Genomic DNA, 22,703 nt, shown 5'->3' with positions numbered 1-22,703 from the left:
GATGACGTTGGATTTTTTTTGGCAGAACTTGGCAGGACGGCAATACTTCGAGGCAAATATCATTGGCTACATAGGCGCCACGCTACGACTGATGCGGCTATCCAGCCAATAGAAGCCATCCAAATCCATTTTCAGACAGAGGTGGGTCTCTTCTAAAATTGATTAAATACGCGCGTAGTCGCGTCTTTTCGGCGCGTCTTCCCAACCGGGACAGATTAGTTTTTGAATTCTTCCCATCGCCTCTCATCTATGAATCCATAATTTGTCGTCGCCCATCATGAGTGATATGGCCGTCTATTCTCATGATGGTGATGACCGTGGCGATGGACGACCTGCCAAGAAACGCCGCTTTTTTGTTGAAGACGATGACAATATTCTTCGTGCCAGAGAGCAGATAAATCTACTTAACGATGTACAAGATAGTACATCCCAGCAAATAACTCAGACACAATCCGGTCATATGCCAGATGTGAGTGGGGAGAGCTACGATGTAGCCGTGCATTCGCAGCAGAATAGAGAAGAGACTGGCGGGTTCGATGCCCAATTATTTGCCAGTATCGTGGGCAAAGATGTACCACAAGCTACCATAGCACAGGTCCAGCGATCTGCTGGCGGAGATATGGAAAGAGCCATAAATATATTTTTAGATGGATCCTACAAAACAGTGACCAGCAGCCCTCCGGTCGTTTCAAATCTTATCCCCCAGCAAACCCGACCTACTAGCCGTCCTGATAACCAGAATATTGCAATTGAGCGAACGGCAGACCATTTTCATGAAACCACTCTAATTGAAAAATCAGTGCCCAAAGGTGTGCAAATGCTTCAGTCAACGCCTGCCCGAAGGTATGTTGGGGCATTTGGTGTTGCAGCCTGGGCGACGAGAAGTGGCTTTTATGTGATACGACATGAGGAAAAAGTCAGGATTGAGAGAACAAAGATGCGTTCAACAACAAAAGTAGGCCGAAAAGGGAGAGTTGTTGCCAATCAAAAAGCAGATGTCATCACTCGCTTCACCAACATAAGAGGTGAAGAGATTGGACGTCTGCCCCAGGAGACAGCGGAATGGGTATCGACACTTATCGATCAGAGAATATGTGAGTTCCAAGGGACTTGTGTATATGCCCCCGATCGTATGAGAGTCAACGACACGATTTATCTACAACTACGCTGCTATCTGAAAAGCGATGCTTTTCTCAAAGACACGTTCCGTAATCTCGATGAGAACAGGCCAATCGGGTTCTTTGAACAACAAGAAAGTACTGAAGAGCGAGATCTACGGAAACGTCAAATAGCGCTTGTCCGTCTTTTCGACGAGATTGGGCTCTTACCGACATCGACCAACGAAACCACCGCAAAACATAAGAAAGAAGGCTTGCTTCGTGCGGCTGAAATGGCTGAGCAGTACGAAAAAAAGAAAGAAAAGCCAAGAGAAGCTGCCGATTTAGAGGATTCGCCGCCTGAAGAGGAGACAGCTGAGCTAGAGGAAGATCATCTAGATACGCTATACAAGAAGGCCCAATCCTTCGACTTCAATACACCTGAGGCTCAGCCTGCAGAGACATTTGCACTAAAACTTCGCAAATACCAGAAACAAGCATTGTATTGGATGCTTGCTAAAGAACGCGATACCAAACCGATAAACCAATCTTCTATGCACCCTTTATGGGAGGAATACAAGTGGCCCTTGAAGGATGTCGATGACAATGTGCTGCCCTGTGTTGAACGACAAGACTCATTTTACGTGAATCCTTACTCTGGTGAACTGAGTTTGGACTTCCCTGTTCAGGAACAGCATTGTTTAGGCGGAATTCTAGCAGATGAGATGGGTCTCGGCAAGACAATCGAAATGATGAGCTTAATTCATACGAACAGACTGACACCTAGTATGACAGCGTCAGCAGACGTACTACCGGCATCTTCCAGCGGCTATGTGTCAGCCCCATATACCACCCTCGTGGTGGCACCAACATCGCTGCTTTCGCAATGGGAAAGCGAGGCACAAAAGGCATCGTCGCACGGAACAATGAAGACTTTTATTTACTATGGATCGGATCGATCAACGAACCTGAAGAGTATTTGCTCTAAGGCTAATAGGCATAATGCTCCAAATATGATTGTGACCAGCTACGGCGTCGTTTTGTCAGAATTTCGCAGCTTTGTTACTCAATCACAACATAATCCGTCGGGACATAGCGGGCTCTTCTCACTTATATTCTTCAGAGTTATTCTTGACGAAGCTCATTTGATCAAAAATCGACTTTCCAAGTCAGCTCGAGCTTGTTACGAGCTCAAAGCCATTCATCGATGGGTCCTGACTGGAACGCCGATCGTGAATCGATTGGAGGATCTATTCAGCTTGGTACGCTTCCTGAAAGTTGAACCATGGAGCAATTTTTCTTTTTGGAAGACCTTCATTACCGTTCCCTTTGAGTCAAAAGACTACGTGCGCGCGTTGAATGTGGTTCAGACTGTCTTGGAGCCACTCGTATTGAGACGGACTAAAACAATGCAAACTCCCGAAGGCGAAGCATTGGTCCCTCTCCCTCCAAGGACTGTGACAATTGAGGAAGTTGAGATCTCTCAGGAAGAACGAGAGATCTACGATCTCATATATTCTCGTGCGAAGAGAACCTTCAATGACAATGTCGAAGCTGGGACTCTATTGAAGTCTTACTCGACTATTTTTGCTCAGATCCTGCGCCTTCGCCAAACATGCTGTCACCCAATTTTAACTCGCAACAAAGCAATTGTTGCTGAGGAAGAGGACGCAGCATTGGCAGCTGACGCAATGAATGATATGAAGGACGACATGGACTTGCAGGAGCTGATTACTCGTTTCACAAAATCGACCGAATCAGCGGATTCAAGCCAACCGCAAGACACGATGGCGCGCTTTACGACACACGCTCTGCGACAGATTCAAAACGATACGAGTGCCGAATGCCCCATATGTTCAGAAGAGCCTCTGATTGAACCGGCAGTCACAGGCTGCTGGCACAGTGCTTGCAAGAAGTGTCTCGAAGATTATATCCGCCATCAAACCGACAAAGGAGAAGTGCCACGCTGTTTCTCTTGCCGTGCCCCGGTTACACGACGCGATATCTTTGAAGTCATCCGTCACCAGTCACCAGGTAGCACACCAGACGAGCTTGATGCTTCGACACAACCAACTTCGTCACAGCCGATGCCGAAAATATCCTTACGGCGTATTTATCCTCTATCACCCTCTGCTCATACATCAGCAAAGATCCACTCGCTTCTCACTCATCTATTGAAACTTCCTCCTAACACGAAATCTGTCGTCTTTTCTCAATTTACCTCGTTCTTGGATTTGATTGGCCCACAACTTACCAAGGCTGGCATATCTTATGTGCGCCTGGATGGATCGATGCCACAAAAAGCTCGAGCAGAAGTGCTACGGCAGTTCAATCGCTCCGAGATATTCGAGGAAGAGTTTGAATTAGACGAAGAAATCTTGACTTCTGACAGCCACGATAACAAAGCAGTTCAGAGTAATGATAACAAAAAGGCCACTTCTACTCATAGCAAAGCTCCACAGTCAACTCCAAGTGTCCTCCTGATCAGTCTTCGAGCTGGCGGTGTTGGTCTGAATCTGACGGCTGCTAACAACGTCTTCATGATGGATCCATGGTGGAGTTTTGCCGTTGAAGCACAAGCCATCGATCGTGTCCATCGTATGGGCCAGCTCCGTGAAGTTGCTGTGACGCGGTTCATCGTCAAAGACTCAATTGAGGCTCGTATGCTTCGTGTTCAAGAAAGGAAAATGAACATTGCTGGATCGCTTGGTTTGCGCGTTGGTGGCGACGGCACCGAGGATGATCGCAAGAAGAGTCGCATTGAGGAGTTGAAGCTCTTGTTTGAGTAAATTCGATCTCCCAAAAAGGAATTCCTCGAAGATCTTTCGTTTTGTACATATATTTTTAGTTATACATGGGAATATGGATACTTAATATTTACGCCTGTATGTGCTGAATTTCAATACCGCCCGTGGTTATCACACTGTGTGACATTTGTGCAACATGCACGACGGATTCTTTCCATAATAGGAAGTATCCTTGTGTCAAAAGTTTCCAACCCTCGAGAATTCTGCCGCCTCCGTCAATCCCGCTATTTACAGATGCTAATCTTTATCTTCAAAATTTCCAAGATCATTCACGGTCTAATGACTTCATACAACCCACCATATAGATTTGCCCTTCGCCGCAATGGCTCCTGTCTAGAGTCCGAGACTTCATGCGGTGGAACCTGGGGCGACTTCGTTGCCTGCTCTCCGGGTTCTTCTGTATGTCCTGGGGCTGTAAAGTCTATTACAAACAATGTTTGCTGTCCATCAGAGGGAAACTGCACAGAGGACCTCCTTGGGACACCTCATTGTGCCAATGATACTTGGATGTTGTTTGATCATGACTACTTTTGCTGCTTAGCTGGTCAATCCGGCTTCTGGACCGATAAAACCTCGAGATGCTGTTGGTTGCGCAGACGGGTTTGTTAACAATTCCGACTATACGTCTTTGACATCGCTGGCAACCGGTGAGTTTATCAATTTTTTTTTTTCATGACATAATCTAATCTAAACTTATCCTGGTGGATCAAAATTCTGACGCGAGATTTGATCATAACTTTTCAGGCACATCATCTCCAACAAGCATATCGTCGACAATAGGAACTACTAGTACTGGCTCGTTCTCAACAAGCTCGATGTCTCTAGTACTAAGCAGCAATTCAACGTCCCGGATAGATTTTTCTGCATCTACACCTACATCCAGCTCCAGTCCTTCTAGTGATCACAAAGGGGAAATTGCTGGTGTTGTTGTTGGTGGCACGGTTGGAGTCATACTTACCGCACTTCGATTCTTCTTCGGTTACTGGCGGCGGCGACAACAACTAGAATCGCCTTCTGGTACTATGCATGAGCTTCGTACCAAAGGACCAGTGGAAGAGTCTTTAGAAAAACTGCTACTATCAGAACCCCAGGATCAAAGCAGACATGCCGAGATTGGCAGTTCTGAAACTCTCAAGTTACCCTAGGGTGGGCAAGGAAGATCTGAAACAAATTGAGTCGATAGACAGAAAGGCGCGAGTTAGTAGCCTGGCTGCTGAATACATATGTCAGCTGTCTAGCGATTTGGGAGGTATCGAAGGCACGCGTCAAGGTCACTATTTAAAACTGTTTTACCATCATATACATTTATGGAAAATTAATCGAAACGGCGCCTTTCATCTTGAAACAGGATTAGAATTAAGATTTTATGTGTTCTAAAGTAGCAAACTTCTTCGATGAAATTTTGAACAACTTGCTTTCAATAATTACACCTAATGATACAAGCTTCAACTCGAATATATATCGTATCAGATAATCTTATCTGATGAATCTGATGACGCACAAGACCCACTTCGACGCAACTATATTAATCTAATGGGCGTCCACCTCGAACAAAGGTCCTGTTCATTTTCGATGCAAAGATTGTTGGTCTACTCATATACACACTCGCTATTGATCCCTTCTCCAAAGATACACCTTCTATTCTCTCTCGTCTATTGGGCCTACATCATCCCGGTTGACGCGTCAAATGGCACCAAACTCTATAACGCAAATCGTATCTTAAATGCTATCCATGCGTCAATGCGACATCGAGAATATTCGCTGTACCCAAACTGAATGCCCTTTTACTTAGCTCCTGTGCCAGATGGAACCAAATTCTACCATCTTACCGGCTCTGTAGACCTAAGCAAAGGTGTCGAGTGGATTGCATTTGAGCCAGAGCATTCGCTTGGATTCGCGCATCGCAGTGTATCCCTTTCTCGCGGTCACCCTAGCAATCTTAGTCTAAGCGAGGAAGAACAGGCAATCAAGTTTTAGGAAAGACGAGGTTTTGAGCAGCAACCTTTAGACACCACTGAAAGCTACGACAGCGACGCTCCCGGGGGTTATCTGTATACATATGCAGCAGCAAAGGATCTTCAATTACTCTACCTTGATGGGATGTTAGGGACTGACAGTAGTGGCACCGCTGACGCGCAGAATCAGATTTTGTTCAACGACAGCATAAAAGCAGCAGAAGTTGACCCTTTGCTTTCAAAATCCTTCTTGTGGCAATCTAGAGAGATAATCGGCCCCCCCCAGATGAGAAGAAGTGTGCAATACTAGCTTATCAAATGGCACGTAAAATATGGGATGATCGAATCGATGGATTGATTCATCGAAGGGGATTCTAAAACTATTCTCTGCACCTGCGAGCGTGGCCTGAAACCACATGAACAAAGCCGCAGCCAAAATGTTTACATAGAACAAAACAATGAAGTATAAGAAGTGCCCAAAAAGCCCGCCTCGATATACATTCATCACGCTTTAGAGATCTGTCAGGTACTGACATCGTCGTTGATTTCGACCCTTTCGTTACTGCATTCACATACATTCTCGACTTATTCCATACCGCAATATAACCGTTGAGATTTAGCAATCAATCTCTCATCAGATCTGTCCTTTGCGTTGACTGAGGTCCTATTAGATGATGAAGGCGACCTGGAGACAGTCACTTCTCGCTTTCGAAATCTAGTAGCTTACCTTGGCAGGCCGGAGAAATAGACTTGCCTATGCTCTCTGCACATTGTCTACGACTGTGTGTATATCATACGAATTAATAGATATATGTATATATATGCATGGGTGTGTCACCTACCATCTTGTCATATCCACCCTGATGCAAGATGATCTCTTACCGTCTCACTTTAAACTGAAATAAGAAAGTATCCTCCTGCTTTCAACACATTTTATGAATCCCATTAATACCAAAAGCGTCTCTGTGTTGGGGCTTATTTGTATCATGTGACTTGGTGAACGCCAATTAATTCTCGGTCGAGTCCACAAACGAAAAAAACCGTTGTCAATCATCATTTGCCTCACCCCGCAGTGAGACAAGACAGAGATGCACGACGTTCTGTTTGTTAGCCTTGGACTGACTGTTCTTGACGAAATTCGAATACCAGACCAGGAGCCATTACTCAATGTGCTGGGAGGCTCTGGAGTTTATGGTTTGCGATACTCTACCCTTTTGTTCTGGCAGAACCGCTGACTGGCCTATACGTCAAGCAACTCTTGGGGCACGATTATTTCTTCCTGGAGCTGAATCTGGCTCACTGGGATGGATACTCAACATCGGGAATGACTTTCCTCACGATCTCATGAGAGACCTGGCTGCCTGGGGGACAACTCTGATTGTTTCCCGGAGACAAGATGAGCCGTCTACTCGTGGCTTACTAGAGTATACTGACAACAAATTTGGACGTGCGATAAGCTATGACCTTTTTTTATATAGATACATAGTAGCAAGCGCAGGCAGGACTTGAAAGGCTGACATGCTAAACTCCAGAGAAGAACTTTCAATACACAACGCCCGCTTTGCAAATACACGTCGACCAGTTAAATAGCCATGCATTATTTATGGCAAAATCATTCCACTTCCTCTATTGGCCACGAGACCTTGAAGAACGTGTTCTAGAGTTGCTAGAGTTGAGGAAGAAAGCCGGCTTACTCCTCGACAACGAGCAACGTCCATTGATCATCTGGGAGCCGGCGCCGCTCTCTTGCAATAAGAAGCAACTGTCCTCCCTCTTTTCCGCTCTGAAAGTCGTGGATGTATGTTCTCCAAACCATCTAGAGCTCTTGAGGCTTTTTGGAGAGCAGCCTTCAAGTCCTTTCAGTAGGGCGCAGGTGGAAGATCTCGCCAGGAGAATCTTTGACTCCGGCGTGGGACCAAGACGAACTGGAACTGTCGTTATAAGAGCGGGTGAACATGGTGCCATGACTCTGAATCCCCATGATGGTATTTGCCATTGGATACCTCCATATTATGGTTCATCTCTGTCCCCGGCTGAGGGTGAATCGCAGTCTTCCGGAGTTGTTGATGCGACGGGTGCCGGCAATGCCTTTCTGGGCGCATACGCCATAGGATATTTGAAAACAGGGGATATAAAGGAAGCAGCATGCTATGGATCTGTGGCAGCATCATTTGTTTTGGAGCAGAGAGGTATGCCGCGAAGAAAGGCAACAGACGGCCAAGAAAAGTGGAATGATAGCGATGTTCATGACAGGTTAAACACGTACTTGGAGCAGGTCTTCATGTCTACTCATCGTCGCTAATCTCACCTTCAACACAATCAAGGTAATCAAGGTAGAATACCTACTTAATATTTATACCAATCTCATGGCATGTATCTTTGTGATATATCTAGTTGCGAAAAATCAAAGTTGTATGTAGGTCGAGAAATTAGGGCTGAGCCTCTCAAAGCGGCAAAGCTATTTTTTTTGTCAATGGCGACTCTGTTAGCGAACAAGTACTCCGTTAACCAGTCTACGGAATTAAAACAGCTGAAAGCAAGTTGCTTGTTGAGACGGAAGTGGGAATTTGTTCTAGAAACACAGGTTCATACCGCGTAGTATTTTGTTTATCCAAGTCTACATTGGGTTCAACAATAATTACAATCAGTGAAAAAGACACGAACCACCGAGTATAGAAATAAATACAAGACATAATCCGAAACGCCACCCGACCATGTAATCCATCCTGGTATAACGTGAAGAGCAGAGTCAGATCTGCGTGTAGTTTGGTGTATAAAAAAGAACGCCGATAGCACTTTACATTGAAAACAGAGAATAGAGAAAGAAAGACTAGAAGTCCTCGTCGAAGTTGAGGCCGCTAGAACTCTCTTCCTTTTTATCCTCGTCCTTATCTTTCTTCGTGCTGTTCATGACGCCGGCTTTCTGGTAGTCACCGACACGTTTCTCGAAGAAGTTGGTCTTGCCAGCAAGGGAGATGTTCTCCATGAAGTCAAAGGGGTTGGTGGAGTTATAGTACTTCTTGTTACCAAGAGCAACCAAGAGACGGTCAGCGACGAATTCGATGTACTGGCACATCAGCTTCGAGTTCATTCCCAGCAAGGCACATGGGAGAGCATCGGTCAAGAACTCTTGCTCGATGGAAACAGCATCAGTGATGATGTCTTGAATAACCTGTTGGCTTGGACGAGTGTTGAGGTGGGAGAAGAGCAAGCAGGCAAAATCGGTATGAAGACCCTCATCACGAGAAATCAGCTCGTTGGAGAAAGTCAGACCAGGCATCAGACCACGCTTCTTGAGCCAGAAAATCGAAGCGAAGGAACCGGAGAAGAAAATTCCCTCGACTGCTGCGAAGGCAACGAGTCGCTGAGCAAAGGTAGATTCCTTGTCCGAAATCCAGCGCAAGGCCCAGTCAGCCTTCTTGCGAATGCAAGGAACTGCAATCAATTAGAACGTTTTTCCAACATATCAAGTTTAATACAACTTACTGTTATCAATGGCGTCGAAGAGATAGGTTCGCTGCTTGGGTTCGTTGATGTAGGTATCAATGAGCAGAGAATAAGTCTCCGAGTGGATATTCTCCATCATAATCTGGAAGCCATAAAAGCAACGAGCCTCAGGAATCTGAACTTCGCCGCTGAAGCGCTCAACCAAGTTTTCGTTCACAATGCCGTCGGAGGCAGCAAAGAAGGCGAGGACGTGTGAAATGAAGAATTGTTCGTCTTTGTTCAGGCGGTTGTTCCAGTCGTGTAAATCCTTGGAGAGATCAATCTCTTCCGCAGTCCAGAACGAGGCCTCGGCCTTCTTATACATTTGCCATATCTGTTGTGATAAGATAATGTTAACTCCATGTGAGTCCCACCCGACGCGGGTAAGAAAAGAAAAAAACCACTTTACGCGCGACGCGTCGACGGTAACCTACCTCATGATACTTAATCGGGAAAAGGACAAATCGGTGAGGGTTTTCCTGGAGCAAAGGCTCATTTGCCTCGATTTCCTTGATGCCGGGAGCTACCTTGGGAGCTTCCTGCACGGCAGGTTTCTCCGCAGCAGGCTTGAGTTGTGTGGTGGCGGACGCGTCGACGACGGCAGGGGTGTTCTCTTTCTCCGCAGGCTGGAAGCTCAGCTTCTTGACTGGAGAGTCGCTCATCTTGAATTGCTCGAGAGAGTTGGCAGCCTAGATATGCATCGATACTAATTAGCAATTGAGTCCAGTCGTGTCTCGAGACGCGTTGGTTGTGCGGGATGTATCGCATACCTGCTTGGAGGGGGTGATTTGGGTGGTCATTATGAATTAATAGGCGATGCAATAATATAAACCAGAGACAAGGAAGCACAATAATAAAAGGCAAGTCCTGGATGAAGCTGAGAGCAATGGAGTGGGAGAAAAGGACGAGCCAGACGGGGATGAAGCTTGAAGAAATACTTCGCACCCGCGAGGAAGCGCGCCGCACTAAGTCACGTCTCACGTGATTTGGCGTGCCTTATTCACGTCACTGAGCGACTGCGCTGGCCAATGGCATCGCGGCATGCCGCGTCGCGCCCAGCCATTTTTGTCTGTCCTGCCAACCACATGCAGAATCTGCCCATAACAACGCGGATTTACGGATATGCAATCCTCTATGAGACCACTTTTACAAGTCTGGATGTTCCGATGGCCCGCTGGTTGTTTCTTTCTCGTTATCAGATCGAATCGCGCCTTCTGTTTGGCCGACGCGCCGACGGTGTTTACGATCCACACGAGCTTTCAGCTATTCATAGTCGCGACAACAAAGTACGGCGTAGCTGTGTCTGTTTTCTTCGTTTGCTGGAGCTTGTTGATCTCTGATGAATGAATGAATAGATGGCACGGTGACGGCCCCAATCGAGCTATATCGACCAGATGCGTCATCCACTAAACACACCTGTCACAATTGGATTTGTTAGATGGTGTCGAAATGGGCTTTTGAGCAATTGTTGCCCTGGAGAGCAATATCCCTATGCCGACAATAATTCACGTCCCTTGAAACATCCTTCAGCCCGTTAAGGTTTCGAGCTTATGGGCGGTGGCATGCAAGGGCTCGGCTGTTGAAGTGGGATGAATCGATGAGAAGACTAACTCTTTAGAGAGTAATATGCACGTAGTCTATGTCGTATTATAGCTATACGACAGGCATGCCCGCAGCGGACGGCGGTTGATTTACACAGCTTCCTTCCCTTCCTCAAAGAAGAACTGTAGCTATGTAGGTGGCAAAATTTGCAAAATGTAAACCCCCATGACAAGATGTAGATCAAAGCAACATGGGCATTCTCTATTTAAATGACTTGAGAGATCGTCTAGATCTCATGCCTAGGTGATTGGGATTTGCCGCAGTAAACTCTCCTTCAGGGCATAGTGTAAAAGAAACGGATATGTGTTGATCTCCAGTGAGATACATCTGTTGCGTCCTTCAATTAGGTATATGCAGAAAACTCTCACAACTGATCAAGAACAAGACTTCTGGACCTTGTCAAAGTGTGGTCCTCTATAGGCTGGCAGACCTCTATATACATAAAGAAACTCCTGCGATGAATTATAGCAGATATCAAGTGAGAGCAAAGACAAGAAAGAACGCAAAGAAAGAAGAAAATATATATACCCCGAGTCCATTTTTAACCCAAGATAAGCTTTTGTCCAAAGTTACAATCTTGCACGAAGAGAATCTGACAGAAAGCGATCTTCAAGTCCGCGAACAAGCTTGTTTGTCTGTTCTGCAAGACTGAGGGTCAAAATCTAGAGTAATTTCGTTAGCTTAGGAAGACCACAAAGCAGATGAAAAACATACAGTATGTGGCAAAATACGGGCAAGATGAGCAAAGTAGCCCTTATAGATGGCGAGTAAACCTTCAGTTGAAATAGTCTTGTACAGACAGTCCCAAACACCCTTATACAGGTTACCAGTCTGGTTGTACATCCGAGACATGATCGTATCTTCACTTTTGATTAGCCAATGAAACACCCTCTGCTTTTCGACAAGCCAAGAAGAGATTATACCTGGTGGGTGCATTACACAGCACACAACGAACCCTGATGCAGTACTGCTAGCGAAATGTAGAGCAGGGCCTTCCTCCATACCAAAATGTCGTACCAGCCGTCTCTTTGCGAAAAAATATGTTGGTAGTTGAACGGAGCTGCCAAAACCAGTCCGAACCATGGCAGCGCCAACACCACGGTAAAGGCCCTTGACGCCTTCATTGTGGTGAATTTGTCGCAATCCATCGACAGCATTCTTATATTTGTGTTGAGTACCAACTGGTAGGAATGGGGAGTATGACTGTAATCGAGTCTTCACCAGGAAAAATGGTGAGCCGGCTGCAGCACCTAGAATACCGGAACTCGCTCCACTGAAGACATTGATACCGATGGATTGCACAGAAGGGTCTCCGTAAAGAGCGGACGTAAGACCTCCTCGAATCGGTTCGTAGAAGCCGAGTCGGGACCCGTTTAGCAGTATTTGGTAGACATACTTTATAAGATAATATTAGCATGGGATACCAGTTGCAGTCAGCCAAATGCCACGTAATATAACATACGGCGCAGCCAATACCCCTAAACAAACCCCTGGGTCCTTCATTCTGCAGAATGACCTTGACGGCATGGAAAACACCTCGATACTTTTTGACAGCGTCTGACTGTAACTCTCCTTGTAATTGAAGTCTTGGGGGCTGCAGGTTAGCGCCTCCATTTGTGTCACATGGCGGTTGGAAGAGGATGTTGTCAAACGAACCGTATCTTAACGGTCTCGAAACTGTGGGTGACCGTGACAGCTCCGCAAGCTGCGATACCTCCGGCAATGAAAGCTCTAAACGGCGACGAAGCCATAAAAGTCAGATATACCGCATGCTTCCCCTTTCTATTGCTTTGTTTAGAACGTACCCTGTGGTTGTAGACATGGCGATGCGAAATGTCGGGGAAGGGCCCGTTTCCGGCCTGGGGCCAGTCCGATCTATCTCAGGGTTGACGGGATACTCAGGTCATATAGTGGACAGCACGACCGCAAGAACAAACCCGATCACAACGCCGTGCCCAATGCAATGAAGTGAAGCAGGCGGAATTGCCGGAAAGTTGCAGAGGGTGAATGATCTGCTTTTTGCTCGCTCCTCAGCCGGCAGCGGAATCTACACCGATGCCGGGGCATCCTTCATTAATAATGGGGACTCCAGCCGCCCCAGTACGGCAGCCTATAGGTACGTTCAGGACAAAATGCGTAATATTACAAATCTTAGTTTTCTACACACAGAGAACGCGAATCTATGATTAGCCAATATTGATTATTAATCAGCCAATAATTCTTAGTTGTAATAATACATTATAAATAGAACACTAATACAAACAATTGTAATACTAGTAAAATACGCATTTTGTCCTGAACGTACCTATAGGCTGCCGTACCCAGGCACGCACGCAGTTGCCGCTTTCTGGCGCCCTAGTGCTTTTCCTCGTGTTTTTCTGCCGCTCTGCACCGCCTGTTGATAGCTCCAAGGTTATCAATATTTTTGGAGGGCCCCTTGAGACCCAAAACACAATAGCCAGCACATGCAATTGAGCTGTGACAGAACATACAGCGCTTCTCACTTCGGACACAAAAGTTACTACGCTGCCTCTCGCCGCATAATCCACGGGCAGAAACAACAAAGACAAGAACAAAAAGAAAAGAGAGAGAGGTGGAGATAGGAAATGGCAGACAATCCTCAGCAGGACCAGCAAGACCAGAAAGGTCTCCTCTCATCCTCAAATACGCCTCATACCGGGACTTTTCTCGCGGCGCCGCCAGGTCGGTCAGCGACACCGCAACCATCTCAAAAAGTGTCGGATATTGTCCGAACATACCGCCCATCCAAGGTAAGAGACGGGGAAAGGCTCCAAGTGTCTGATTGATAGACTCTTGTTAATAATGTTGCCGAATTAGAGATTTAAGCTTTCGAAACATGAAAACTCCCACATCACGTCACTTGATTTTGACGACAAAGGAGAATCTGTCGTAGCGGCATGTGAAGATGAAACAATCCAAGTCTACGATGTCATTGAGGGCAAGAATACAAAAATTGTTCCCAGCAAGAAATACGGTGCTCATCTGGCCCGCTTCACACATCACTCGCGCCAGGTGCTTCATGCAAGCACGAAAGTGGATGGTACTATTTGCAATTGCCCCTAACACGGTTCAAGGCACCCACCGCTGACGAGTCGATATGCAGATTCCCTACGTCTTCTAGACTTGCATCAAGAGAGTTATCTTCGGTATTTCACCGGTCACACAGACAAAGTCACTTGTTTAACGCTATCGCCTGGAAGCGACGCCTTCATTTCATGCTCGAAAGATAACACCCTCTCGCTTTGGGACCTGAAATCGCGAAATGTGCAGGGAAAACTGGAACTCGCAACACCCTACCTTGCCGCATTTGACCCATCAGCTTCAGTTATTGCCATTGCATCTCAGTCTACATCATCAATATTACTGTACGACTTCCGTAACTACGATAAAGCACCCTTTGCCACATTTGACCTCGCACCGCTCGAAGAAAGATATACCCCTACTACACGTGGAAGACTCTGGTCACGGCTCGAGTTCTCAAATGATGGCAAAAACCTTTTGGTCGGCACAGATTATCATGGCCATTTCGTGTTAGATGCGTTCGAAGGCAATTTAAACGCTTTTCTGGTCGGCAAGAATGGATCAAGTGGGAGAGCTGCCCCTATTACCAATTCCGGACGGCCTCTTGGTCAAGGAGACGCGTGCTTTACTCAAGACGGGCGATACGTGCTTGGTGGATCAGGCGACAAGAACGATGTCCTTGTTTGGGATACACACCAGACTCCTGATTCTGGTGCCTACCTACAACCAGTAGCTAGTCTATCTTCCAGAGGGCGCACTGCTGTGATAGAAATCAATCCCAGATACAACATGCTTGCAACTGCCGACAAAGACATTCTGTTCTGGCTGCCAGAGGACGGAGCCAAAGCCACTGAAAAATAAAATTCTCCTGTCGCAATTTCGTACATGCATGTTCGAAGACAGCCTCAACTTCTAACCCTCGAAAGAAAAGCTCTACGGTTTCATTTGATCATACTTTAATCATCTATGGTTTTCGATTCTTTTCTTTTCCGATCAAACTCCTAGCTGTATCACATACCCACGTTTTAGGGCCCTCCATTGCATCGTCATCTCCTCGATTTCTTTCTATGGTGTTTTCGATTTGCCTGACAACAGTATTATTACTCGTGATAGTGACGATGCCTGTGGCCCAGCCATACAGGAAAACACTGCGGTTGATATCGGTGAGAAACTCGGTAACCTTATGAAAAACTGGAGGAAATTTGTTTTGCTGCAAGGCCGCATCAATCTCTGCGTGAGCATCTACCACTTGGATAGGGATCTGCAATTGATTGGGAATGGGGTGATCGGACAACTGTTGGAACTTGCTAAGCAGCGTGTCCGTTTCTAGTCCCTCCATGTCACCTTCACCTAGAAAGATAGCTGTTCTCAGTTTTTCGCTCTCTGTGCCGATGGTACCGACAATTTCTTTCATTCTTGTAACGGCTTCTTCAGTGCAGACAAGTTTTCGGTTGGTCATGGCTGGCCAGAGCTCGGCAGGGAGCAGAGGCAATTCATTCTCGACCTCGATCTGCCTTAGGATGGCCCGATGATACTTGGGTGAAGGGGTTATGTGTCGTTTATGCGATAGCTCTGACACAACCGCCAAGAGCAGTGTGCAATCAACATTTATAGTGTCGGTGAATTCTTTGAATGGGTTAGGAAGCATAGTCGAAATTGGTAAATCGGATTCGGTAATCGAGTGAGGATCTCGTTGATCGTTCGTTTCCTCATTGAACACATCAGGTACTTTTGTCCCACATTCGATGGCCACTCCATAACCTCGGACGATATTTAAAATCCTGTCTACCTCGGGTATTTTTCCCTCTTCGAGCCTGGGAGCGATTATACGCACGCGAGGATTCTTGTATCTTACTCTGGTAGCTCGCGCTACTTTTATCATATCGGCAGCCATCTTTATCATTTCAAGCTGGTCATCGTCATCCTCGAAATCGTCCTCTAAATAACCCCCAGTGGGCACCATTTTCGAGCTATTTTGTAGGATTGTCCTCTTCTGTATATCTTGGAGGTCGCCATCATCATAATCGTCGTATTCGTCATCCATTCCCCAGCCCTTCTCAGCCATCTCAAAAAGCAAACGACTCTCGGAAAGAGTTAATACCTTCAACCATTCTTCCCCATTCCTGTAGACAATATCCACAAAGACACCTTTTCGTTTGTCCTTGCTAACGGCTTTATTATGCTTTCCCTCCTTATCAGACATCTCGTCATCCTGCTGCTGCTGTTGTCCATGTCCGACGCCATAAAACCGTTTGGAGAATGCCACCACGCCCTCGCAGTACTGTTTTGCAATTGTCCACACGGCGACATGAAAGGACAAATTCGAAGAACGTAGTGTGTGCAATATACGCCCTTCTTTCATCTCAAAATCGTCGTCATCATCGTCTTCGCCTTTTTGCCTCTTCGCATGCCGTTCCTCCATAAGTGCATTCGCATCACCCGACAACCTCTCCAAAATCTTCAGTTCAGTTGCAACACTTGATCTCAAAAGTCGCAGTTCAACCAGATGCTGCTGTTGCTGGTGTTTCCGGAATCGAGAGGCTACTGCGTTTTGGAAAACGTCGATTTCTGCTAGTAAAAGACGGCATTGATGGATGAGTCTGGATGAAAGTGCGGGGGCTGATAGCTTGGCTGGTGTTTCTGCTTCATCATTTCTGGTATCATTGGTCATTGTTTGTGGGCTTCTTTCTTCTTCCTCTTTTTCCTGTCAGTTTGGAGTTTCATCAGAATTTAAGATTATTGTGAGGGGGTCGGATCTCGATAAGCATGCCGGGCTAAACCATGTTTGGACTAGCTCCAGTGACGATGATATCCTTGCAGTTCTTACGATGTCCAAGTAACTTGCGCATTCCCCCAGCAGCACATACTTTTCTTCTAGGTGAACCTTTTTTTTAATTGACAGCTCGCTTTTCTAACCAGCGCACATGCAGCATCGCGAGTCTAGTCGCGAGACCCCTGACCATGAAGCCAGATCTGAAGCTCCCAGGCCCATAGCATACAATCGAGAGTTTGCGATAAGTGCATCCGGTAATCCGCAGTTTCCTTCCCTTGTTAAGTGCTATTGCTAAGCTTTGGTGCAGAAGGAAAGTGACGTGTATGTTTGTAGTGCTTCCACCCTGAACCCTTTTCCATCGACACTGGACTAACGACAGGAACCAGGAATGACCGGCTTGTTCTCATTGTTTTGAGCTTGGAGGAACATCAGTCTAATCCTTCATTTGCAATTCAAGCACTTCGAGAGTATTTAGACGCTCTTCGAAATACTCACTCATAAATTAACCCCACACAAACGCAGTACAGACGCGCTAACGAAGAAATACCGTCTCATTCAAAAGCTTCAGTGACCCGCTTTCCTACCAGCATATTGCTCTAATATCGCCCCTCCATCGAAACTGGCTACCTTAATTTTATAAGAAACAAAGCAACTTTTCTTGGATGATGCTAGAGAAGCAAATTGGCAACATGCAATGCCTATGCAGCTGGTTGTCGATCCAAGACATAGTCAAAAACGGCCTCACTCATCAAAGCCTTCCCTTGAAAGCAATATTTGGTTTTCCCAGGATTTTGCCAACATTCATCCCGGCAATTTTCCTTATTGAATCCCTCTTTCGTGAGGAGCTCAATAAGCTCACGGTCGAGCAGACGCCATCCATCGAAACCTCGAGCTAGACGCCATAAAGCACACGCGTGGCGACGGACATCTGCGACATTACAACCTGAGTCTAGAAGATATCTGACAATATTGTGAGGCTCTCGTGAGTGGTAACGGCGCCTATACGCAGATACCACGCCGGTGTCCGTTACGTTTTCCATTCTTGCTCCATACTTCACTAGTAGCTTGACCGTTGGGAGATGGGTGCCTTTAGACGCAAGGTAAAGTAGAGGATATCCATCTTCATCATGAGAATTGACACTGACGCCTTTCTGAAGGAAAAACTCGACTACATCAGTGAAACCACTCTCACATGCCAGGATACACCCTTGTTGACGCTTGTCCAAAATGCTCTTTATTGCCAGCCATAACCGCCAATATAAAAGGCGAATAAAAAGGGTAGCTGTTGTCAGTCTTTTCCATTATCCTTGCCCCTTGTTCCAGTAAAAGTTTGACCATATCAAGACGACTATACTCCATTGCATAAGATAGCGCCGTGATTCTGTGTCTTCCCTTGATGTCAATACTGATATTGAAGAAAGATTGTCACTTTTTGCTCATCGTGACGCTTACTGACCATCCACATTCCGGGTTTAAATAGCTATATTATGGGATAATGAGCGTCTATAGTTAAGTACCTATATGAACTAATATTCATTAGATGAATTAATAAATCTGTCGTTTCCAGAAGGGCAAGTAGGCAGTATCTTGGAGTTGGAATGCAGCTATCTCGTAAAGTTGGGTATATATTTTGGTCGTTCATTCCATTCTCTCTGCCTCAGAGGGATGGTGCCATATCGAACGCTGCCGCGGGCCTGAGATATCTGACTCGGGAAGATGTCGTTCCTCATTCTTCATGCAATTATGTTGTTTGTGCTTTTATTGTAAAAAGAGCGAAGCAAGAAAAAGACAAGACGTTACAATTGGGGGGGGGGGGTGCGGTGGTCAAAAGAATTAGCATCTCCCCTATACATCATGTTGTGTATCAGCGATCACTTGTAAACATGTAAAGCCTTCCTCATGAAAATATCATATTTTCTTCAAGTAACTCTCAGAAGCGAATTATTTTAGATATGTGATCGGGATCTTGTAATTAGTTCCGAAGCACTGCGGCAAGAGAAGACACGTCACAGCAAATGGAAGGTCACTCATGATGATACACCCAAATCTTTGATGAGGGACCACCCAAAACCCTCAGAATTACTTTAAGCCCCTTGGCCTGAACATGGGGTATTCTGCATCTTCATTTTCACATAACAGGATTCAAGTCTTGATATTGACAGACTTGGGGTTGGCCCTCGTTTTCGCCACTGCGGAGCATCAACTCAATCTATAGGACAGTCAGCTGCCATAAACACTCTAGACCAATTATCGTAATAGAACAAAAGAATAGACTCACTAATTCCAAGTCCGCCAAACCCTCTTCAGGTATTTGTTCAGCATTCTGTCGTCCGGCTGCCAGGGCTTCCCCCCAAGCGCGGATTTCAGGCGGCACGCCCGTCCGTTCATTCGGAATGATCTGAACGATCTCTTCACCGTCGACAGGGCGAACAGTCACCTGAGTATAGGAAGGAATATCTTTACCGCCGAGAGCAGACGGTGCAGGATTGGAAACTGTCACGCTGCCTTTCTCGCAACCAATTGTCCATTCTGGACCTGTCAAAGTGGTTCCTACTGACAACTGGAAGGTGCCCTGAATGCCCGTGTTGGTTTTCAGGATGGCATCCATCGTGTCGACGGGAGGGAGATGTTCTTTTAGAAGAGTCGTAAACGCTGATAGGCGTGTGAAGTGTACTTCTGGCCCTAGCAGATAACGAATACCAGCGGCATAGTGAACACCGCCGTCAAGGAGCAAGCCGCCTTGGTGAGTAGGGTTTTTCCTCCATGCTGTGTCTAGAAGAAGAAAGCGTATTAGCATAGTCACCCAGGAGAAGAAAAAATTATATGTCGTACTTAAAAATTTCCAACCCTCTTTGATATCAGCGTAAATACGAACTCGAAAGCCTACAATTTTCCCGAGTTGTTCTATCTGTTGACGCGCATATCGAAAGCTGTTAAGATATCGGAAGTTTTCAGCCACGCCCCAGGTTGCTTGATTATTAGCTGGACTGTTTGCATGATACCACTTGATCAAGCTCGCAGCATCGGCCACATTTTCGGCAGCAGGCTTCTCGGATAAGACGTGTTTTCCTGCGGCGAGTGCCTCGCGTATATAAGGGAGTTGGTTGGCGATAGGAAGGCTGTTTCGGTCTCAATGTCACGTATTTCGAAGGGACATGAGAGTGCTGATACTCACCTAATACATACTGCCTGGATATCCTCACGCTGGAGAATATCATGCCATTTCTGCGATGAATCTTCGGAATACAGATCTACCGGATTTTGTTGCGCACCGGCTGCCTCTGCGACGTCCTTTGCAGATTTCAGAGATCGAGAGTATACTGCTTTTAGCTCTAAATATTTCGATTCAAGTATTGCTGGCTGCGAAGGAGTTTCAGGTCAGAACACACCTAGCTTCGCTTCTTTTTGGGGGGGGCGGAAGGGAAGTCTTACCAAATTTTCCTCGATTGCCCAGATTCCACCCCCGATTAGAGCCACTCCAATCGCCATGGTATAGATGAAAAGTCAACTCTTGGCTTTTCGTTCAATGATGGATTTGGTTATTTCCTCGTTCCTTTCTGGGCTATATGGGAACAGACCTTTCTCGCGGGGTTAGTTTGCGGGGTTAAACAGATTGCGCGCTAGAAAATTAGCGTAGCCCTAATGTTCCAGCTCAAGGACCGCGATCGTATTGAATAAGAATAATATCAAAGATCCGAACTGTCCTGAAATTAAATACGAATGTTATATATGGAATGTCTAATCGCAGGAAAGTGCCAGAGTACGAACAGAAATGAAAGGTCGAATCACATCTCTGGAATCCCCGCTCAAAGACTCAATGGATGCACACTGTGGGAGCATTGAGAGAAAATCATCATCCAGATAGCGAGGCATGGACAATTGCCGCTTAAAGGATAATAATACATGGACAAAAAGAAAGATGAGTATTAGGATGGGAGAAAAACGCATGACTTGATGCACCAAAGGTGAGGCCATGTAAACTTCCTCCATGTATGCTATATATCGAACTTCATGCTTTATAGACTCGGCTCTCCGGTTAGTTTTCTCCTTTCCTCAGAAGACTTTCGGAAATCTTCATCTTCATCTTCGTCTTCGCTAAATTTGTCGGCGTCCTCTTCACCCACCGCGAAGATAGTTTCGCCATCTAAGGACTCGCGCTGTTGAGGGGCGGGCTGAACGGGTTTCGGTGGTACAGGCGATAATTCTCTCTCTAGAGAGTGGCGTTCATAATCATTTTCTTCTAACGGGATCGCACCTTCTTCATCCAGCGAATTTGCGAGGGAGCGAATTTCAAAGCCATCATCATCTTGAGCAAGCTAAAGAGGAAATTTGTCAGTAAGGAAAAAAAAAGGCATGACAAGAAGTAATATCTTACCTCGTCACTCATTGCAAATCTTCTGTTGTTAGCTGTTGGCCGCCACAAGTAGGCGACAAATGCGATATCAAAGAGGTAGACGATATTCAGCCAGCCATCCAAAACGAACCATCTGGTCTTCCAGTGGTCTGGGACAAAATTGATCGCACTTCGACCAGCAAAGGCAAATGAATTGATGAAGAAAAAGCCGAAAATCACAATGATGCTGCCAAGAATGCACCACCACAATTTCCTATACATCATCGCTTTGGTTTTCTGCCTTCGCTCAACTAGATCCTTCATTGTGAGGTTGAGAGAGTTGAGTGTCCAGACATAGAATGCTGTCAGAGTTGCTGCAAGTGGTAGAATAACCAGCAATACCAAAGGTCCGGCACTTTCAGGTGTGATAGAAAGACTTGCAATACCATAGATCACACTAAAGACAAAGTGTGCGATTGCGAGGAGTCTGACCCAAAGCATCGTCCTTCCCAAAGTCGGCTTGACGACTCCATAGCCCATACAGACAATAAGGAGTAAGAAAAACGAAAACGCATTTCGACCTGCATTGAGAATAGCTACAATAATCATGAGGACTTTGGCAAATGCATTCATGCCATGTCGATTTTGATAGTCTAAATGTCCGAGTTAGCCTATGACGCGTAGTAGATACCCAGATAATAGCAGTTGAAGCTCACCATAGAAACCCCATGTCATCGCCTGCTCTACCACAAGAAAAATAAGAATTGCTGTGATGTAGTTCTGTACCGGCACTACAGAATAATTAGCTCGAGCCCAACGTGAAATCCCAGAAAGAAGAACATACGAATGTCATGTCGGTTCTGAACATAAAGGAATGCCCAAAAACTAAAATTAAGAGGTTAGCTTTGGTCTCATATAGCGTGAAGAATGATGAACTGACACTCCGATGACCGCATATACTATTGTGAGCGCTCCATAAAATGGCAGTTTGGCGATCTGAGCCGCAGGAAGTTCACCGTATGAGTTTCGGAATTCAACGACACCCTGATAGTCGTGTCCGGAATATGCAAATGTGCTAACACAGTAGAAGCCGGTCTTCTTCACTGGATAGTTGATAGCAGCAGGGTCATTTAAATTGACAGCTTTGGACAAAATTGTGGACTTCGCGGCTTCGGTAGCATTTTCGGCAAGAATGAATGCTCCCAATTCTTCCTGAGTGCAAAGATTGGCTTCGATATTCGCTGGGTCACAGATTGTAGCTAGCTCCTGTCCCCTTTGTCAGACTATCTCTTTGACGCGTGCAACCTATTGAACGTACATCATCGGTACCAGGAACTGGCCGCCCTATAAGTGACTCGTCGCCCCATTCAAATATCACCAAACTGACGAGGTTATTTTGTGCCGCAGTGTCATCTTCGACTTTGGCAAATTTCGTGAGGATAAATGGATCGATCTCGCCGCCCCAGGCTTTGCGGCTGTACATGCCTGAACACCCTTGTCGATGAGCGTCATCATGTTGCTAAATGTAGACGAAGAAGAGAGGTCAGTATACATAATGAGAGCGATGGGCTTGGTGAGCAAACAAACTGACTATTTTAATCTCATTTG

The 22,703-nt window shown here is 46.0% G+C and overlaps 8 protein-coding genes across 8 annotated transcripts; 3 read left to right on the top strand and 5 right to left on the bottom strand.

Annotated features, from left to right (window-relative positions):
- Window positions 1-277: 277 nt before the first annotated feature.
- On the top strand, window positions 278-5,049 carry UA08_03534 (DNA repair protein rad5; the record flags this gene model as incomplete). The annotated part of the gene is made up of 4 exons (XM_020265845.1): window positions 278-3,882; window positions 4,210-4,303; window positions 4,446-4,551; window positions 4,760-5,049. 4 exons carry the CDS (start codon window positions 278-280, stop codon window positions 5,047-5,049), a joined length of 4,095 nt encoding a protein of 1,364 aa, XP_020120923.1.
- Window positions 5,050-7,462: 2,413 nt separating this feature from the next.
- On the top strand, window positions 7,463-8,161 carry UA08_03533 (hypothetical protein; the record flags this gene model as incomplete). Its single annotated transcript, XM_020265844.1, has 1 exon — window positions 7,463-8,161. The coding sequence occupies one exon, from the start codon at window positions 7,463-7,465 to the stop codon at window positions 8,159-8,161; it is 699 nt and encodes a 232-aa protein (XP_020120922.1).
- A 528-nt stretch (window positions 8,162-8,689) lies between these two features.
- Window positions 8,690-10,145, bottom strand: UA08_03532 (Ribonucleoside-diphosphate reductase small chain; the record flags this gene model as incomplete). The annotated part of the gene is made up of 4 exons (XM_020265842.1): window positions 8,690-9,294; window positions 9,346-9,679; window positions 9,780-10,034; window positions 10,116-10,145. The coding sequence occupies 4 exons, from the start codon at window positions 10,143-10,145 to the stop codon at window positions 8,690-8,692; spliced, it is 1,224 nt and encodes a 407-aa protein (XP_020120921.1).
- Window positions 10,146-11,516: 1,371 nt separating this feature from the next.
- Window positions 11,517-12,769, bottom strand: UA08_03531 (Mitochondrial oxaloacetate transport protein; the record flags this gene model as incomplete). The annotated part of the gene is made up of 5 exons (XM_020265841.1): window positions 11,517-11,609; window positions 11,662-12,342; window positions 12,410-12,533; window positions 12,604-12,678; window positions 12,753-12,769. The coding sequence occupies 5 exons, from the start codon at window positions 12,767-12,769 to the stop codon at window positions 11,517-11,519; spliced, it is 990 nt and encodes a 329-aa protein (XP_020120920.1).
- Window positions 12,770-13,553: 784 nt separating this feature from the next.
- UA08_03530 (hypothetical protein) lies at window positions 13,554-14,850 on the top strand (the record flags this gene model as incomplete). The annotated part of the gene is made up of 3 exons (XM_020265840.1): window positions 13,554-13,718; window positions 13,786-14,008; window positions 14,090-14,850. 3 exons carry the CDS (start codon window positions 13,554-13,556, stop codon window positions 14,848-14,850), a joined length of 1,149 nt encoding a protein of 382 aa, XP_020120918.1.
- Window positions 14,851-14,953: 103 nt separating this feature from the next.
- UA08_03529 (hypothetical protein) lies at window positions 14,954-16,660 on the bottom strand (the record flags this gene model as incomplete). The annotated part of the gene is made up of 1 exon (XM_020265839.1): window positions 14,954-16,660. One exon carries the CDS (start codon window positions 16,658-16,660, stop codon window positions 14,954-14,956), a length of 1,707 nt encoding a protein of 568 aa, XP_020120916.1.
- Window positions 16,661-18,890: 2,230 nt separating this feature from the next.
- Window positions 18,891-20,251, bottom strand: UA08_03528 (hypothetical protein; the record flags this gene model as incomplete). The annotated part of the gene is made up of 5 exons (XM_020265838.1): window positions 18,891-18,971; window positions 19,041-19,534; window positions 19,595-19,881; window positions 19,938-20,053; window positions 20,195-20,251. 5 exons carry the CDS (start codon window positions 20,249-20,251, stop codon window positions 18,891-18,893), a joined length of 1,035 nt encoding a protein of 344 aa, XP_020121269.1.
- A 527-nt stretch (window positions 20,252-20,778) lies between these two features.
- UA08_03527 (hypothetical protein) lies at window positions 20,779-22,578 on the bottom strand (the record flags this gene model as incomplete). Its single annotated transcript, XM_020265837.1, has 6 exons — window positions 20,779-21,078; window positions 21,138-21,748; window positions 21,812-21,886; window positions 21,940-21,980; window positions 22,036-22,361; window positions 22,414-22,578. 6 exons carry the CDS (start codon window positions 22,576-22,578, stop codon window positions 20,779-20,781), a joined length of 1,518 nt encoding a protein of 505 aa, XP_020121625.1.
- Window positions 22,579-22,703: the final 125 nt, after the last annotated feature.

The sequence above is a fragment of the Talaromyces atroroseus genome (genome assembly GCF_001907595.1).
Source record: "Talaromyces atroroseus strain IBT 11181 chromosome Unknown scaffold_3, whole genome shotgun sequence".
Classification (NCBI taxonomy): Eukaryota; Fungi; Ascomycota; class Eurotiomycetes; order Eurotiales; family Trichocomaceae; genus Talaromyces; species Talaromyces atroroseus.
The sequence above is the reverse complement of the archived record's forward strand: the minus strand, read 5'-3'. Positions and strand labels throughout refer to the sequence as shown.